We start from the raw sequence: 18,299 nt of genomic DNA, 5'->3' as shown, positions 1-18,299 counted from the left end.
TATTACAACCTCATTATGTAGTATTTAGAACTAAAAGAAAACATTTACACCTATTCAACTATGTTCATGAAGACTATGATACAAAGAGCTAATGTTTATCTAAAGTTTTAGTTATTTGTTTTGTGATTTATGAATCGAAATTTTCTTTATCTATGATTTTTGTCTGTTAAGTCAGCTTCTGGCTTGAGGGTATTTGTCCTTTTGTCCAGTGGTCCAAATTGATCTTTAACATTGCAATCATAATTCACCATGACCAACCTCTGTGGAGTTATACTGGCTGTTAGAGATTAACATAATCAAATCTCTAATGTGGCCCGACCAATAGTGATAGAACTCAGTAATGGAAACTTCTGTTGGTTGCACCGTGGAACATTTTATTGTATTTTCATTATACACCACACTGTAACACAGATTACATAATTTTAATAAAAAGATAACTGAAATGATCAACATCACTGTCGCAAAAGATCTGTGAAACTTGTGCTTATAATAGGAACTTCTCAGATTTATCACTTTGTATGAGTTATTGATTTTTGACTATTTTTTTACTTCTTTGTAAGGAGGAATAAACGAAGACCAGTGCCCCCACCCCCACCACGCACCGCCCACACACCCACACACAAACGGTGGGATGCAAATGAGTAGTGCCTCTAGGCTAAGGATGTTAATAGAGATTGATCTGTTCAGGGTAAAATTAGAAAATAGTGCACATTACTCTCAAATAGTCATTAGAGAACTGACTCATGTGTTTTGCTTTTTGAGATAACTGATGGGGATTGTTTATATAACATATAATTATTTACAGTTAAAAGAAAAGAAAAAAGGAAGTGCTATAAGAATCTAAAGTCCTCATCAGAATCTAGCAAACCTACAGCCAATTCAGATTGAATACCAGCCCTAGTATGTTTATTTTATATTATATATATATATATTCTATTCTCTGTGGCAGTGAACCAACACCTGAAGCAAGATATTTAACCCCTGGATGGTGTTGTAATCAATTGGGAGCTTCCAATACTCAGGAAAATACTGGATTTAAATCCTCCAGAAGCAGAAAAAAACTCCCTTAAAACTCCTTTAAAAACATGATGACAACAGAAAAAAATGAGAATTTAATGAAAATATTGTTCCCAATTCTGTTCATCTGGATGTAACGTTTTCAGTGGGAGAAATGTTTCATCACTCATCCAAGTGACTTCTTCACTCCCTGAAGTCGCATGAAAATATTGTTGTTATGTATTTATGTAATGTTATGTAATTTGCCTAGACACACCCTTCAATGGAAATTTTATATAATTTCTGTATATGATGAACATAAATCCATCTTAAACTGGCTGACTGGGATATACTGGATATCTGAAGCTAACTTTGTCTCTTGTTTGACCTCTGTTTGTAGTGTCCCCTGCTGCTGAAAGGCTGCGCCACATACTGGGAGAGGATGATAGCGCTCCAACACCAACAATATTCACTGAGATGGATACATTACAGCAGGAGGGTGGTGAATTAGAGTGGAAAGAGTCTGCAAGGTACACACACACACAGTAAGGTAACAATTTCTTGAATTCGGGAATTAAAACTTAATTTTCCCTCCTTGTTGTAGATGGGTGAAGTTTGAGGAGAAGGTGGAGGAGGGAGGAGAAAGATGGAGCAAGCCTCATGTTTCCACACTCACCCTCCATAGTCTGTTTGAGCTGAGAACCTGCCTGCAGACAGGAAGTATTCTGCTCGACCTAGAAGGCTACTCACTGCCACAGATCGTGGGTGAGTCATACAGAATATAAAAATCTATATAGATATATAGATTTAATTTGTTGATATTCTAAAAATATTCTTATTTTATTCTTGATAATCCCATATTGTTTAACTAATCTGTCAGAAAACTCTTTTCCTTCGATTATATGTTCCAAGTATTTCATTCGTTTCTCAGAATCAGCACCAGAATACTTGATTAATCCCTAAGGAAATTTACAACTCCAAACTGGGAAGTTTATCATATTATTGTTCTGTAGTATATCAGGATTGTTCCAAATATGTGTACGTTCCCATGGTATTAGTGAAGACTCATTTAATTTAATTCACTCTAGAAAGATTGGCACCTAGTTCAGTCTTTTATTCCGTGATTGCAGATGCCGTGCAGCGCGTCCGCCTCCGCTGCAGCAGCTCTGCAGACCTTGCCCCGACACATACCCCTATGCCCGACTGAGGCCGGGTAGCCATCTGCCCAAACGCGCAGAACCCCACCACAAGCTGGCGTCTGGTGGAGATGGGTGACATTCTCAGAGATTTGACCGACTGAGTCCCATAGCGAGGCTTTTACTGCAGCAAGTGATTCCACTTCCTGATGGCTGAATTTCAGAGATTCCCTCAGGGATTTAAATTCTCGGTGTAAAATCTCCATTAACCCTTGTATGGTGTTCGGGTCTGTGAGACCCGTGTTCAGTTTTTTTCAAAAGAAAAATTAAACAATTAATTATTTTTTCACGTGTAAATGTGTTGTGTCTTTCCACTCACTCCACTTGATTATAACTGATTTATTTATAACATTTTATATAAAAGAAAAACGAGAAGCACATTAATTCATAAATGTGATCTAACAAAGGTAAAGGGAAAAAATTAACCATGTTTGCTGTTCATATGTCTTGTAATTGGGATGAAGTAAACATCTGTTGAGTAATTTAACATAAAATTGTTTGATAGTGTTAATTTGGAAAGCCAAAACTCTAGCGGGTCCACCAGACCCATGAACACTGGCTGAGTAACAAAAATACGAACACCACACAAGGGTTAAGGACAACCTTGCGTTGAAGCGGGACAATCGCTTATCGATTTAATTCAGGATGTTGGCAAAGTCTTTGCCGGCCAGCGATGTTGTACCAGGGGGTCAGCTGGGTGACTTGGAGGATGGCATCTCATTCTTGGTTAGGGAAGATGTGCTCTGGGCCTTGGAGATCTTGGAGAGTGTTCAAATTCTCATTGACGTCCTCCAGCGTATTGGAAATAATTAAGCAGATATGGATAGTTATTTGTCAAAGGTTTGGTATACTTTGGTATAAATGAAGGTTAAAAAATGCTTGTTTAATTCTGAGCTACCACTCAGTTCTGACCTACCATTCTATTTTTTCTGCCAAGTCTCTGGAAGTCTCACTTACAGTATTTCCTTTCTGTCACTTACTTTTACGTCACTTCTGTCACTTACCTCTCCTTCCGTCACTCCATTTTTTGTCTTCATCCATTTGATGGACAAGGATGTTTTTCTTATATGTTTTCTTTCTTATCTTATCCTGGCTTAATTCCAGTTTCTTCAAGGCTCTGCCTGTTCAGAGCCTAACCACAGTTCAGAAGTCTGGTGTATTCCTTGGCCATTTGGGCTCCTGGTAGCTAAAATTAGAAGGGACGCAACTTCTTGATTCCCCTTTTCATTTTCATGAAAATGCCCTATACTGCTGGGGCACTGACAATACAAAATACCAGTCGGCTGTACTGATATAGGCCTTGGTGAGTGTTTATCACCAGATATTTCCTGGATGTCTCTTCTATTTCCATCTGAAGGTAAGTCTGGGTGAGATCAATTTTTTGTGTTTGCCACCTGCCACCGCTGTGAATATGACTTCTATCCGCTGAAGTGGGTACTTACAGCACAAGGTACAGGACATGCCTTGTGAAATCTTGGTTATGCGGTGTCCTCCAGTATATAATATTTTTCAGAGTGCCAATTCCTTCTTTGAACATCTGAGCGTGTTTTATTAAGTATCTGTTTCAGTCTTTGAGCCACAGAATGTACACTGCCAATCTCATTGACTTAATTTATTTCAAGTTGAGTTGGATGTGTTTCAACCAGTCACGCCCAAATAATGGCACACCTCATTGCCAGTTTGTTATGTTCTCTTATATAACTTAACAATGTAGTTTGCCATCACCAGTGTGTGAATGTGTGTGTGAATGGGTGGATGACTGAACGTGTAAAGCGCTTTGGGGTCCTTAGGGACTAAATAAAGCGCTATACAAATACAGGCCATTTACCATTTTACCATTTAACTACTTAGACACATTGCAAACCTTTTAGGCAAATGTGACTTACTTTATTAAACATGTTGTGGAATTGCATAAGCAGATCATCTGCACATGCACCACATTTGGTATTGTTCTGCGAAGAACAATGTGTTGCTATTGCTAAATACATAACACACTGTATTCCTCCTTTTGAAGGCTGATGTGCAGATATCCTCTCTGACCCACAGACATCATGACCCATGCCTCTGAAGCCATTATTTCACAACCCCTGAGGTGGCAGCCTGGCGGGCCTCTAGGATGACCTTCTGCTGCTCCTACATCAGTTTCCGATGCACCCCCGTGTTTATATATCCCAATTTCTTGGCTGGTGCCTCCCTTGATGTGGGTTTGGAAGGCTTTGCTTCTTTATCTCGAGGTTTTGTCTCTGTAGCAGTGATTTCCCCAGCTGGATTTTTGGGTTGACATCCGGTTGGCTGCATACCTTCTCTTGGCTGTAGCTGTTGTCTACCACATTTCTGGGACATAATGTTGAAGGGTCTCTGATCTGGATCTGGGTAATGGCACCAAATGTTGAATTTTTGACCAGGCACCCCCGAATACAGGGAAGTCTGGAACTGACTCCCTGTTTAAAGAGTCTCTGATTCTTTGAGTATTACCCACTAGGCAAACAGTGCTTAGATGGAGCCAGGGATGAGACTTGCCAAGCTCTAACTGCTTCTCAGCCTTTAAGATATTGATATTGATCCCATGTTTGGCCGGGTGGCCTTGTGGTCAAACCCGAGCCCCCTCAGTCACACTAGTTATCAGATTTATCTTCTCTATTTATGTACATTTGATAACTAAGTAAGTTAGAACTCAGTGGTCTTGAAAAATACTGTCTTACAAGGGGTTAAAAGGGAATGTCCACAATCGCCACGCTTCATGTATTTGTATATACATTTCACCTCTTAACATTCACCAGGTAACTGGCAGACAGTTAAATGGTTTCAATTTGTCACACACTAAAAAGTATGGATTCAGAAAGTGGATTATGTTGAATTTTAAATAAGTTATAAGAGTGATAAGCAGTGATAAGGCTTCCATTTGGATATACCAAATTGATGAGAAGATGTGAGTATAATGTTAACATATTAACTGGGCTGGAATCTTTCTGTTTCAGAGGAGATTGTGGAACAACAGATAACTGATGGTCTCATTCCTCCTGATCTTAAGGAGAAGATTATATTTGTGTTGCTCAGGAAGCATCGTCATCAGACCAAGAAGCCAATCCACCGCTCTCTGGCAGACATGGGAAAATCATCCAATACTGCGTCTAGTAAGCATGTGTATTCTGTGTGTATGCCTTTTTATGTACCAATTAGTAGTTATGAAAGAAAGTAATCTAACCTTCTAATCAACTCCTGACAACCTTTGTTTTCTCCACCATGTTGCTCACTACCTGTTTCACCTTCCCTCACAAAATCACTGCTGTTGCTGCTGCTCTGTCAGGCCGTAGTCCTCAGGTTAATCTGAGTCGTAGCACTAGTTCAGCTTCTGGGATCCACCACTCCACAGAAGACCTACGTTCTCGGCAGTCAAGCAGCCTTGGCCGCCTGCGTGAGTCACACAAACACACACATGTAATACATGCACCACTACACAAGGATACATAAGTTTACAAGATTGACTTTTACTTCTAAATAGGTTCTCATTGGTGTATTAGTACACCATGACATTCAAGTACTGAGAACTTGTTAGTATTTCCAGTTGGTGGCCAGATTTTAAATTCTTAGCTCTTCCTTTCTTAATATCTATGCTTTTCATCTTTTTTTTGATGAGAAAAATTATCCCAGCCAACTCCCAGCTGTTGCATGATTTCAACACCTGTGATGGCTTTGTGTGTGTGTATATATGTGAAATGTGTTAAGCATAAAGTGTGTTTACTTGAGAGATTATTGGTCCTATTGTGTGCACCTTTGCTGATTTCTTATGTGCAGCCATCTGCGTGAAAGGGATTAGTAAAGGATTTGTGTAGTATGTTCTTATTATTTTGCTTTGATTGTATTTGTTCCCAAATCTCCTTCGGGAAAAAAGAGAAGCAAATAATTAAAATATAATCCCCAACAGAAAAGCCTGTTCATGATTAAGTTCATGCTCTTTCTGTTGCTCAAAGGACCATTTATTGGGGTTTATTTACAATTTTCACTAAATGAAACAAAATGTTCTTGATGGGAACATCACTCAAGCATTAAAACCTATTTTCCTTTTATTTTTATCTAATCCAAAAGGTCTCATTTGCTCCATTTACAGATCATGCTCAGAGTAGAAGCATGAATGATATTTCAGACACACCAAGCACTGATCAGGTAACTTATTTTTCAATATTTTACATGTGTGCTACTCTCTATTTTTTATCTACATGTGTCTCTTACATCAGCGGTCCCCAACCCCCGGGCCTCGCACCGGTACCGGTCCGTGAGTCGTTTGGTACCGGGCCGCGAGAGTTGAGGCTCAGATGTGAAATGTATGGTTTTCAGGGTTTTTATCGGTTTTCAGCGTTATTTTGTTATCGTTTTTATCGTTAACTCGGTTCTCCTGGGTCTTTTCAGTGTGTTATGAATAAATCTTCTTTTTTTCAGTACCGGTACTAGTTTTATTTTGTTGTATTTATCTGCGACACCTTAAAGGCCGGTCCATGAAAATATTGTCGGGCATGAACCGGTCCGTGGCGCAAAAAAAGGTTGGGGACTGCTGTCTTACATGTTTGTTCATGCTATACATCAGGGTCATTCTATATAAAATCATTCAAATACGGAAACAATCTGAAAAAGCTTTTTGACCCACTGTTGTACTTTAAGGAGCCTATAACTCCAAGTTTTGGATACTTTCGTTAAATAAAGCCATTGCATAATAAATGACTGTTTTTAAGGAGGTCAGGTGGGAGGAGCGGATTATATGCAAAGTATGGCAGAACAGAGAAGGCATTGGTGATAAGAATACGATATTAAATCTGAAATAGGAGAGCTAAGGAGGAGGTGCTTGCAAGGGTACAGCAATTGTAGGCATGCTACAGCCAAATGGATGCCAGCCGGGATTGTGGAAACTTGGCATTATGTCCTTCTGAACTAACACTAAGCTCATATAATTTGCTCATTTACAAATTCAAAATTCGTAAACCTGCATGAGGTTTATAAAGAGTTGTAGAGTGCCATTTAGCTTTAACCCATCCTTGGTGTGTTGTTGAGTTACAGCAGGCAACTTTTTTTCTTTTCAATTGAAAAGCTTGAAAACAAAGGCTATTTTACACTCTGCTTAGCTGAAACCAACATTACCCAGAGCAGCTGGTGATCATAGGCATTTAAATCTAATGAGTTCCAACATGATAGGTGTTATATTGAGAAATAAGGCTGCCATAGAGCTTAGAAAGAGAGGTAGCATTTTTATTAGCAAAGAAAAGTATTAAACTAGGAGGACTGGAGTTGGAGATACCTGATCTACACAGACAGGAACCCAACACAAAGCTACTCAAGAACCCAAATCAACAAGTAACAAACTGATGGACATTTAGGCTTGAAACCTGTTGTCACGGGTGGGGTGCCAAGAGTGAGAGGACCCTAATGCAGAGATAGTTTAACAAAAAGTGAGCTGTTAATTTGGCCGACAACATGGTATAAAATACAAAACACGAAGAACAGAAGAAATATATAACGTCAAATTACAAAACTGGGTGTGAACCAGGAGACACCAGGGAAAAAGTGAGCTGACACTCTGATCAGGGACAAAGAGAGACTCAGACAACAGATACACATAGCAGGGTGATTAGGAAAGTGGAGACGGCAGGGGAAAATTAGGAGTAACAAGTGAGGCATAACTGCATATAATGGACAGGACACACTGGCCCCCAAAATAAAACAGAAGCGTAACCACTGAAACAGAGACAAAAACACACAAACTTGACATAGACGAAAGGTAAAGAGAGACACCACTGGCTGCACAAGGAGACATAAAAAGCCGAAAGACAGGAAATAGTCAAAGGAAGTGGAAAGGGAAATAAAAGAGAACATATTAACATGAATAGACTAAACAGAAGGGAACTCGCAAAGGAGGAAGGGAACATAGAAAGTAACAGATTTTAACCGAACACAAGGTACACAAAACAAGGCACTGGCAAAATAAGACTGGAAGTATAGAATGCAGAGAGGCAACCTTGACACACAGAAAGGGAAACAACCACAGAGACAAGACTGACTACACAAGAAGGCACAGGCAACACAGGGGAGCATGATAGAAAAAAATTAAAGAACAAAACCAATCTGAAAACTATATAACCAAACTAAGAGCCTAAAATATAAATACTAAGTGTGAATGCAAGACCCATACACAACAATATTTTATTTACTGCTTCAGTCCATGCATGTTATCTAGGGGTAGCTTTTCAGCTGCTCAGAAGCCGTGATGCCTCACTTGTGCTCTGTACTCTGTATCCTCCACACATGCCTCCTCAGTACCTGACATATTACTGAAATAGGGAGAAAAAATAGAAACAGCTGTGGCGTCCAGCCTCCTGTAATCACTTATCACTCATGACCGGGTTCAGAGACAAACAGGAAGACTCCGCTCAGGTGGGTCTGCTGGCCCAGACAGGATGAGTCCCCACAATAGCGGTCATTAGTGAGGGTGGTGAGATGGAATACCGAGCTGTGATTGACTGCTAAGTGACAAAGACCAAAGAATTGATTGTGGACTTTAGGAGGACAAGGAAACCCTTGACCTCTGTTTCAATCTAGGGGGTCGATGTGGACATTGTACACGACTATAAATACCTCGGAGTACACATAGAAAATAAAATGGACTGGGGTAAAAACACATATGCACTCTACAGGAAGGGCCAAAGGCATCAACATCTGTCGGACAATGCTCAGGATTGTTTAAGAGTCTGTTGTGGACAGTGCCATCCTCTATGCTATTGCATGATGGAGCAGCAAGTTACGGGTCGCAGACGGCAACACACTCAATAAACTGATTCGCAAGGCCAGTAATGTTGTGGGGACAGAGCTGTACGCCCTTAGGGTGGTGTTGGAGAGGCGGCTGTTGTCCAATCCATGATGTTGTTCAATAAGGACAATGCTGGATAATACCTCCCACCTACTCCATGACATGCTGGCCAGTCACAGGAGCACATTCGGTGAGAAACTGAGATTACCCAAATGCACCACTGAATGACACAGGAAGTCATTCCTGCCTGTGGCTATCTCCCTGCACATCTCCGCCATCTAATGCACAGCACGCACTGCAGTAGTTACACCCTTTTGCAGATGCGCTACAGTAAAATGAAACAGGTTAGAGTTAAATGTCAATAATATATATTTCACCTCTGTAATATTCTTGATATTTAAATTGAGCTGCTTGTATATACAGGGAGTGCAGAATTATTAGGCAAGTTGTATTTTTGAGGAATAATTTTATTATTGAACAACAACCATGTTCTCAATGAACCCAAAAAACTCATTAATATCAAAGCTGAATGTTTTTGGAAGTAGTTTTTAGTTTGTTTTTAGTTTTAGCTATTTTAGGGGGATATCTGTGTGTGCAGGTGACTATTACTGTGCATAATTATTAGGCAGCTTAACAAAAAACAAATATATACCCATTTCAATTATTTCTTTTTACCAGTGAAACCAATATAACATCTCCACATTCACAAATATACATTTCTGACATTCAAAAACAAAACAAAAAGAAATCAGCGACCAATATAGCCACCTTTCTTTGCAAGGACACTCAAAAGCCTGCCATCCATGGATTCTGTCAGTGTTTTGATCTGTTCACCATCAACATTGCGTGCAGCAGCAACCACAGCCTCCCAGACACTGTTCAGAGAGGTGTACTGTTTTCCCTCCTTGTAAATCTCACATTTGATGATGGACCACAGGTTCTCAATGGGGTTCAGATCAGGTGAACAAGGAGGCCATGTCATTAGTTTTTCTTCTTTTATACCCTTTCTTGCCAGCCACGCTGTGGAGTACTTGGACTCGTGTGATGGAGCATTGTCCTGCATGAAAATCATGTTTTTCTTGAAGTGTGCACTTCTTCCTGTACCACTGCTTGAAGAAGGTGTCTTCCAGAAACTGGCAGTAGGACTGGGAGTTGAGCTTGACTCCATCCTCAACCCGAAAAGGCCCCACAAGCTCATCTTTGATGATACCAGCCCAAACCAGTACTCCACCTCCACCTTGCTGGCGTCTGAGTCGGACTGGAGCTCTCTGCCCTTTACCAATCCAGCCACGGGCCCATCCATCTGGCCCATCAAGACTCACTCTCATTTCATCAGTCCATAAAACCTTAGAAAAATCCGTCTTGAGATATTTCTTGGCCCAGTCTTGACGTTTCAGCTTGTGTGTCTTGTTCAGTGGTGGTCGTCTTTCAGCCTTTCTTACCTTGGCCATGTCTCTGAGTATTGCACACCTTGTGCTTTTGGGCACTCCAGTGATGTTGCAGCTCTGAAATATGGCCAAACTGGTGGCAAGTGGCATCTTGGCAGCTGCACGCTTGACTTTTCTCAGTTCATGGGCAGTTATTTGGCGCCTTGGTTTTTCCACACGCTTCTTGCGACCCTGTTGACTATTTTGAATGAAACGCTTGATTGTTTGATGATCACGCTTCAGAAGCTTTGCAATTTTGAGACTGCTGCATCCCTCTGCAAGATATCTCACTATTTTTGACTTTTCTGAGCCTGTCAAGTCCTTCTTTTGACCCATTTTGCCAAAGGAAAGGAAGTTGCCTAATAATTATGCACACCTGATATAGGGTGTTGATGTCATTAGACCACACCCCTTCTCATTACAGAGATGCACATCACCTAATATGCTTAATTGGTAGTAGGCTTTCGAGCCTATACAGCTTGGAGTAAGGCAACATGCATGAAGAGGATGATGTGGACAAAATACTCATTTGCCTAATAATTCTGCACTCCCTGTATATTAGAGCTATCTCTTATATTTTGTAAACTTTGTAATATATTGTATTATTTAATCAATTTAGTCTGTTACTGTTATTGTCTTGGAGCAACTGTAACCCACATAATTCATGATTCATGATTTTGATTCTGAACCCTGACAAGGCAACCCTGTAAAATGAAAACCATTTCAGGTGACTACATCTTGAAGCTCATTGAGAGAAGGCAAAGGGTTTGTAGCACTGTCAACAAAGCAAAGTGTGGCTACTTAATATAAGAGATATTTCCACATGTCAGCACTGGTACAGATGTGTCTGCTGGGCATGCTTTCTGTTTAGGACAAAGCAGAGTGTACTCAAGAATTGTCAGAGATAACATAGTTATTGAAACAACAAGAAAATAAGGCAGGCTATGCAAGTTTTAAGACACCCAGCCTGTAGAAGCTCAGGTAAAGTAACTACAAGTTTAACTTGGCTGTTTTGCTCAGATGAAGCAGACAAGTCATGTTTTTGCTACCTTTCTGTGTGTCTTTCTTAAGGCTGTGCATTCCAGTACACTACTGCACAATTAGAGCGTGATTAGGCCAGACAAACCACATGTACTAACTAGACTCCCTTTCTCTGACCTTTTCCCTGAATGACTCAAACTAATATTACCTCCTGCAGCTGAGCTTAACCAAACCCCTCTACAACACCATAACAACTGAAAGAAGGAGAATAATAAGTGAACTGTGTACAGTATGACTGCCAAAGGCAACTAAAACTCTGGAATGTGTGACGTGGCTTTGAAATGTGTCGTTTATAGTTTCTTAGTGTCAAGAAGTTAGGAGCAGCATTAGCAGATTATGAAGAGATTTTAGTTTAAGCAACATCATTCCAAGACCAAATGTTTCTGCTTTAGAATAAACTACTGTAATCACAGAGAAAGAAGAGTAAACAACAGGGTTTCAGTGCTTGAGCTGTTCCAGCGATCATCATAGGGAATGTGAGGCACTCGAACAGTAATACGCTAATTAGGACCACGGTGAGTTTAATTTTATGCGCTTGCTATAGAAATGTGAAGGGGTTATACCAATCTAAATCTGGTCTAGTTCAGGACACGTTACTCTGAAGGAAAACTTCTCTTAATTTTAACTATTAGCCATGGCAATGCATCTATGTTACTTTCCAAGAAACTTTTCAATGCTGCTGCTGGTGGAATTTAGTTTAAGCCAACACACAGTTTAGAATTCCTTCATCAGCTGATGCAGAAGTAATCCAAATGAGTGTGGCTGTGGTGAATGGCTGTGGATGATTTTATCAGTGGATTCTGACTATCCTCTGTATCCATATAAAGTCCAAATTTTATGTATCCACAATGCTGTCACAAGGCCAGATAGAAAAGGTTTTACAATCTCATACCAAAATTTCTGCATTTATTTTAAGCTCCTTATTGTATTATATTTAGATTTTGATTTAATGCTTCACTTTTTTGTATTTTGTTCAGTTGAGCTCCTTCTGTAGTGTTTTTTCTACCTCCCTGAGCTATTTTTATTTTGTGATATTATTAATTTTTTTGAGCTAAGTTGTTTTTTGATATTTTTTTTTGGTGCTGTAACATTGTTATTTTCCAACATTTGGGACAGATAAAGTACTTTTCATTCTCCATCATCATCTTCTTATTGGTGTTGTCTCAAGTGAAAATGGTAAATGCTCAAGGGGATAGAGGAAACTCTAGGACTCAGCCTCTATAGATCCTGAATGTTTACATCTGTGTACCATATTATCATATTACTTGTTCAAATCTGTCCCAAGAAATATCATTGCAGGAGGACCACAGGACACTATCTGCCAAAATGTTTTACTGAGGAGTTCCCTCAATAAAAAAGAAGTCAATAAGAACGTTTTTTGAGCTTTGTTGTTGTCCAGCTGCTGTTGCATTTTGTTTAACTTAGCTCATGCGACCTGATTAGCTACTGACAGACATGATTAAGCAAGCTGATTATGATATGCATAAGCAACTATAAAATGTCAGCTATGTTGAAACACAAATTACACTCCTGCATTTATCCCAAAGGTTTCATTTCTTTGCATTAATCTTTTGTTTGACAGCTTAAGAATAAGTTCATGAAGAAGATACCTCGTGATGCTGAAGCATCCAATGTCCTGATTGGTGAAGTTGATTTTCTGGATAAACCCTTTGTCTCCTTTGTACGCTTGGCTCAAGCTACAACTCTTGGGGGGCTTACTGAAGTTCCTGTACCAACCAGGTAGGTCCTTTCAGCTTCACTGTCAGCTGGGTGTGTCTTTGAATTGATCAATTTATCAACATTTCCCCCCTCTGTTCCCCCTCTGGCAGATTTCTCTTCATTCTTCTGGGTCCTCATGGCAAAACCAAATCCTACAACGAGATTGGCAGAGCTATTGCTACACTCATGGTGGATGATGTAAGTGACTAGCACTAACCCAACAGGATATGCATGCATCAAATATATTTTATGAGTTATCTCTTTTTCTTTTTTTCAGTTGTTTAGCGATGTTGCCTATAAGGCAAGGGACCGTGAAGACTTGATTGCAGGTGTTGATGAGTTTCTGGATGAAGTGATTGTCCTTCCTCCAGGAGAATGGGACCCCAAGATCCGTATTGAACCACCCAAAAAGGTTCCATCTGCAGAAACGAGGCATGTGCTTTTAATAACGTTTTAATTTTGATCTCAGATATATTACTGTTGGGTTATATTTTAGCTAAATGCCAAATAGGACGGTTGCTAACCAGTCCAAACAATACCCCTAATCCTAGATTGGGTGCCAGTGATCTGGTGCATGTTAGGAATGTCCACTTCTTCATGTTCTCTCAAAGCTCTTTCTTTAGATAAAGCAGCTTTATTATTTGTACATTAAAAACCATAATGGACTTTAAAAAAATAATATGTATAATGACAGTATGTCAAAACTGGAGATTTAACATTCCAGAGTTGAATTAAAACCTGCTTCCTCTATCGCATTTATCCCAGAAAGTCAGTGCTGAACTTGAATGAGCTGGGTCAGTTGAATGGTTTAGCTGGCGGAGCAGCTGGAGGTGAAGATGAGGAGCTTCCAGCCCCACATGAGTTGGGAGAGGAGCTGAAATTCACTGGGAGGTATATAACTGAAAAGGATTATACCACTCCAGTTACAGTATGTTTAATTCTGCATTTCTAAATGAGCACCCCACTCTGTTTAAACAGGATTGGTGGTGGATTATGGCTGGATATCAAAAGGAAGATCCCATGGTATTGCAGTGATATTTATGATGGTTTCCATATCCAGTCCATCTCTGCTGTGCTATTCATCTACCTAGGCTGCATTACCAATGCTATCACCTTTGGAGGACTACTAGGGGATGCTACTGACAATTACCAGGTCAGAGAGGTCCAAAGTAATACATAGCACATAGCACAAAACATGACATATTATTATCTGTTCCCTATTTTTCTCATAGGGAGTGATGGAGAGTTTTCTTGGCACTGCTTTAGCAGGAAGTGTCTTTTGCTTGTTTGGAGGACAGCCTCTCATCATTTTGAGTTCAACTGGGCCCATGCTCATCTTTGAAAAACTGCTTTATGAGTTCAGCAAGTAAGATGCACTAGAACACAGTTGAATTCTATATAAAAAAAAACAAACGTAAACATAAACATCTCTACCTTATATCATTGTCAATACAGAAACAATGATGTGGACTATATGGAGCTTCGTCTGTGGATTGGCCTTCACTCGTGTCTGCAGTGTTTTTTACTGGTTTTTTCAGATGCTAGCTACATCATCAAATATATGACCCGATTCACAGAGGAGGGTTTCTCCAGCCTCATTTCTTTTATATTCATTTCTGATGCAATCAAGAAGATGGTAGGTAATATTTTTTAATCTAATATGGTTAAGCATCCAATGTTTTTTGCTTTTATCCTTACATCTCCTTTTATCGTACACTCTGCAAACATTTCACACAACAGAGACACAACACTTATGATGCACCATAGTACACTGCCCATAAAGTCCAGTAAGCTGACATTGAAAAAAAAAAATCTGGCACACACTAGATAATTATCTTGTAGGAAAAAAAAATCTCACAAGATAAGTTTCTTACAGGAAAACAGATGATCTTGTGCATAAAAATTATTATTTTATGCATACAAGTTATAATCCAATCTTCTGTGTAGAAGAATATACATTTGTGCAAAAATATCTTGTGCAAGGAAAAAAATGGCGATGGGAATTTAGGTGTTACACAAAGAGAAAAATGGTTTGTTCTTCGCAGGTCGGAGCCTTTAAATATTACCCAATCAACCGTGGCTTCAAACCTGATTACATTACAGCTTATAAGTGTGAATGCATCGCTCCAGACCAGGGTGAGTCTTCAAACTATTTTTTTTTTATTATTTTATGTTAATATTTTATTTAATTTTATTTTCTGTTATTGTTGGGGTGGGGTGGACATGGCAATGACCAGGTTCAGATTACAGAAATGAGCTTGTTAATACATGAGCATCAGCGGATTTGATTGGTGTGTCTTTGAACTCCGGAAATATAGAGGGTTACCTGTTTCTTCCTGCTTCCACTCCATTTGCAATTCTGAGCTCCTTTTATTGTATGTTGATATATCTAATTATATCATAAATCCCCAGGAGATTGATATTGGTCTTTCCATGTCAGTATGGAAAAGGGGCGAGCAATGAGATGATGTCGTACAAAACATAGAAGATGATGTCTTCTATGCTTTGTATGGTGGCCCACAAATAAAATTTATTATTATTACTATGTGACACACACTTAATGGCCACAAGTATCAGATCACATCCCTTAGTTTTTGAATCCAGTTGTTTTTGGTCCCATTGCCACAGGTGTATAAAATCAGGGACCTAGCCATGCAGTCTGCCTGGCTCTGGGTTGTTCTAATGAGTTCACTGAATTTGGGGATAGTAGTACTATAACAGGATGCCACTGGCACAACAATTCAGCCTGTGAAATTTCATCCTTTCCAAGAATAAATTTCATAATCATTTATAGATGATCGTGGAATATCCAATATCATCTATAAATTATATTTATTGCAAAGTGGAAGCATTTAGAAACCACAGCAAATCTGACATAAAGTGACAAACCATGTACATTTACAGAGTGTGGTCATAGGTGCAGTTCACATTAAATAATAGTTCCCAGCACTGACTGCAGCGTCCTAAACTCCTTCCTTCTCCTTCAGTTAACATCAGCACAGTGCACCAAGAGCTTTGTTGTATGGGTTTTCGAGCAGCCCCTGTAGGCAATGTGTATTTTTGTCCATGTATTTATACAGTGTGTATGTAAGGTGTTTGGAATCAATTTTGGATACATTTAATTAAGTTACTTTTTAGCATCATTAATAGACTTAGGAAGTCCCTCTACCTTTTTAAATGCATTGCAAAGAAAATATTAGGATACTGTGAAAAACTATTTGCTCCCTTCCTGATTTCATTTGTACTTTTTTCCCCTATTTGTCACTGTTGCATGTTTCAGATCATCAAACAAATTTTAACATTAGACAAAGATAACCTGAGTAAATGCAGTTCTTAAATGATTATTTCACATGCTAAGGCAAAAAAGATTAATCAATATCATCCGTGAAAAAGTAATTGCCCCCTCATAACTGGTTGTGCTACCTTGGCAGCAAGAAGTGCCATCAAGCATTTGCAATAACTGCCAGAGAATCTTTCTTATGGCTCTGGATCTGAATCCAAAGCATCTAAATCAGATTTAAGTTCACATTGTATCAGGTAGGTTTGGATATTTTTTTCCTTAAGGAATGAAATCATCATTTTAAAAACTGTATTTGTATTTATTTATTTTATCTTTGTCTAATATTAAAACATGTTTGGTTGTCTGTGTTCCTGATGGACATATTTGATTGCATAAGAAGCATGTGTTTAGTTTGTACTCTGTCATGATTTTGTGTACTTTTGTTTCTGCTTCATATTTGAATGCTCACTAAAAAAGTGAGTACACATCTAAATATCTCTTGTAAACATTCCAATATAATGAAAAAATTGTGATTGAACTGGGATATAGAAAGTTATATTGCATTATTAACACTATTACGTAAAGCTTTACATTTTATATTATCCATCATTCATTCTTTTTTTCTTTCTCTTCTTCAACTTATGCCTTTTCCTCTTCAGCACCTGCACTGGGCTTGAATGCTTCAGCTCCACTTGCAGATGATAATATGACTCTGCTGGTAAGTGACAGAAGACCACAAAGAGTTACATTAGCATCACTTTCATGAATTTTCATTATTCCCATTGGTGAAAATAATTTGTATCTCAGTTTATTTGGCTGTTTTGATCTGCACATGGTATGATATGAACAAATTTGAACTAAAGACTAAGTGAAGTAATTGAGGCCCCTATTTATCAAGCATTTTAGTGAAGGAAGTTAGCCTGGGACAATAATTCTTTAGCTGCGCCAACTTTAAACACTTTTTCAGCTTTCTTAAATTATGTAATGAATCCTAATTTAATTTAATTTTAATCATAATTAATTTTCATTTATCTTTTCTTGTCATTTACTAAACAAAACTGAACCCTTTTGATTTAGAAAAAATGGCTGTCATCCATTTTTAACAAATTGCTTTGGCTTTTTTTCAGACAAAATGGTTTATATTTAATGCATTTAGAATTATGATGTTGTGTGCATAAACTCTATGTTGTTACTAAAATATCTCACATTGATTTGCAAAGCCAAGTTTTAATTAAATGTTGTTTGTGTTGCAATCTTTGCTCTTCACTGGAGTGTGGGGAGGCTCTGGACAGTGCATGCTCAATCAGTAGCAACCTGTCACTAACTGTCAAGGAAGGCCCACCCATTTCACCATCCTTCTGGACACTCCTAAGGATCATAATTTTAAAAATGAATATCACATTGTATTCAAAACAACTTGAAATGGAGTCCATTAACTCACTCTAAAGTGTTTACTGACATTAGAGAATTAAGGAAACCAAAATCTGTTTTTTTCATTGACTCCTCACCTGGCTATTAGAAAGAACTGCTGAGGCTTAAGACACTTCAACTTTGGCTTTAATTTTTAGACTTTAGAAGCTACACCTAGATGTCTCTTTTTTTTCCAGCCACAAAATGCTATGCTGGCCAGTATAACTCTATTTTACCAGATCTAACATTGTACCTCCTTTTATACTACATGTCATAGTCATACAGGAATTTTATGGCTGAGACTAAACAACTTTTCATCGTAAGTATATTACACAGAGAGATTGCGATGTAGACAGGAACAGCCACAGTTTTAATGACAATCTTAGATAGTGGACAACCTCCTGAATGACACTCATAGCATTCATTAGTGTTAAAAG

At 38.8% G+C, this 18,299-nt stretch overlaps 1 protein-coding gene across 6 annotated transcripts in view; it reads left to right on the top strand.

The window, feature by feature from the left end:
- The window catches only part of slc4a5b (solute carrier family 4 member 5b), a 60,947-nt gene that overhangs the window by 14,344 nt on the left and 28,304 nt on the right, over nucleotides 1-18,299 (top strand). For 3 of the 6 annotated variants that reach the window (XR_015130487.1, XM_086301852.1, XM_086301851.1), the window contains exons 4-17: nucleotides 1,397-1,526; nucleotides 1,601-1,761; nucleotides 5,171-5,326; nucleotides 5,500-5,607; nucleotides 6,301-6,356; nucleotides 13,036-13,193; nucleotides 13,283-13,370; nucleotides 13,450-13,604; nucleotides 13,938-14,063; nucleotides 14,151-14,325; nucleotides 14,405-14,538; nucleotides 14,628-14,808; nucleotides 15,218-15,308; nucleotides 17,112-17,170. Coding sequence is in view for 5 of the 6 variants with exons in the window: in XM_086301852.1 (XP_086157978.1) it covers nucleotides 1,397-1,526; nucleotides 1,601-1,761; nucleotides 5,171-5,326; nucleotides 5,500-5,607; nucleotides 6,301-6,356; nucleotides 13,036-13,193; nucleotides 13,283-13,370; nucleotides 13,450-13,604; nucleotides 13,938-14,063; nucleotides 14,151-14,325; nucleotides 14,405-14,538; nucleotides 14,628-14,808; nucleotides 15,218-15,308; nucleotides 17,112-17,170 (1,778 nt within the window). In the remaining variant the exon portion in view is untranslated. The remainder of the gene's footprint in view (nucleotides 1-1,396; nucleotides 1,527-1,600; nucleotides 1,762-5,170; nucleotides 5,327-5,499; nucleotides 5,608-6,300; nucleotides 6,357-13,035; nucleotides 13,194-13,282; nucleotides 13,371-13,449; nucleotides 13,605-13,937; nucleotides 14,064-14,150; nucleotides 14,326-14,404; nucleotides 14,539-14,627; nucleotides 14,809-15,217; nucleotides 15,309-17,111; nucleotides 17,171-18,299) is intronic. The other 3 variants (XM_086301853.1, XM_086301855.1, XM_086301854.1) reach the window with 3 other exon arrangements.

This window comes from Aulonocara sp. 'chitande type north' Nkhata Bay, linkage group LG7 (genome assembly GCF_057382095.1).
Source record: "Aulonocara sp. 'chitande type north' Nkhata Bay isolate Kocher_YH1m ecotype deep benthic linkage group LG7, A_spYH_male_GT1.1, whole genome shotgun sequence".
Taxonomy (NCBI): Eukaryota; Metazoa; Chordata; class Actinopteri; order Cichliformes; family Cichlidae; genus Aulonocara; species Aulonocara sp. 'chitande type north' Nkhata Bay.
The sequence above is the reverse complement of the archived record's forward strand: the minus strand, read 5'-3'. Positions and strand labels throughout refer to the sequence as shown.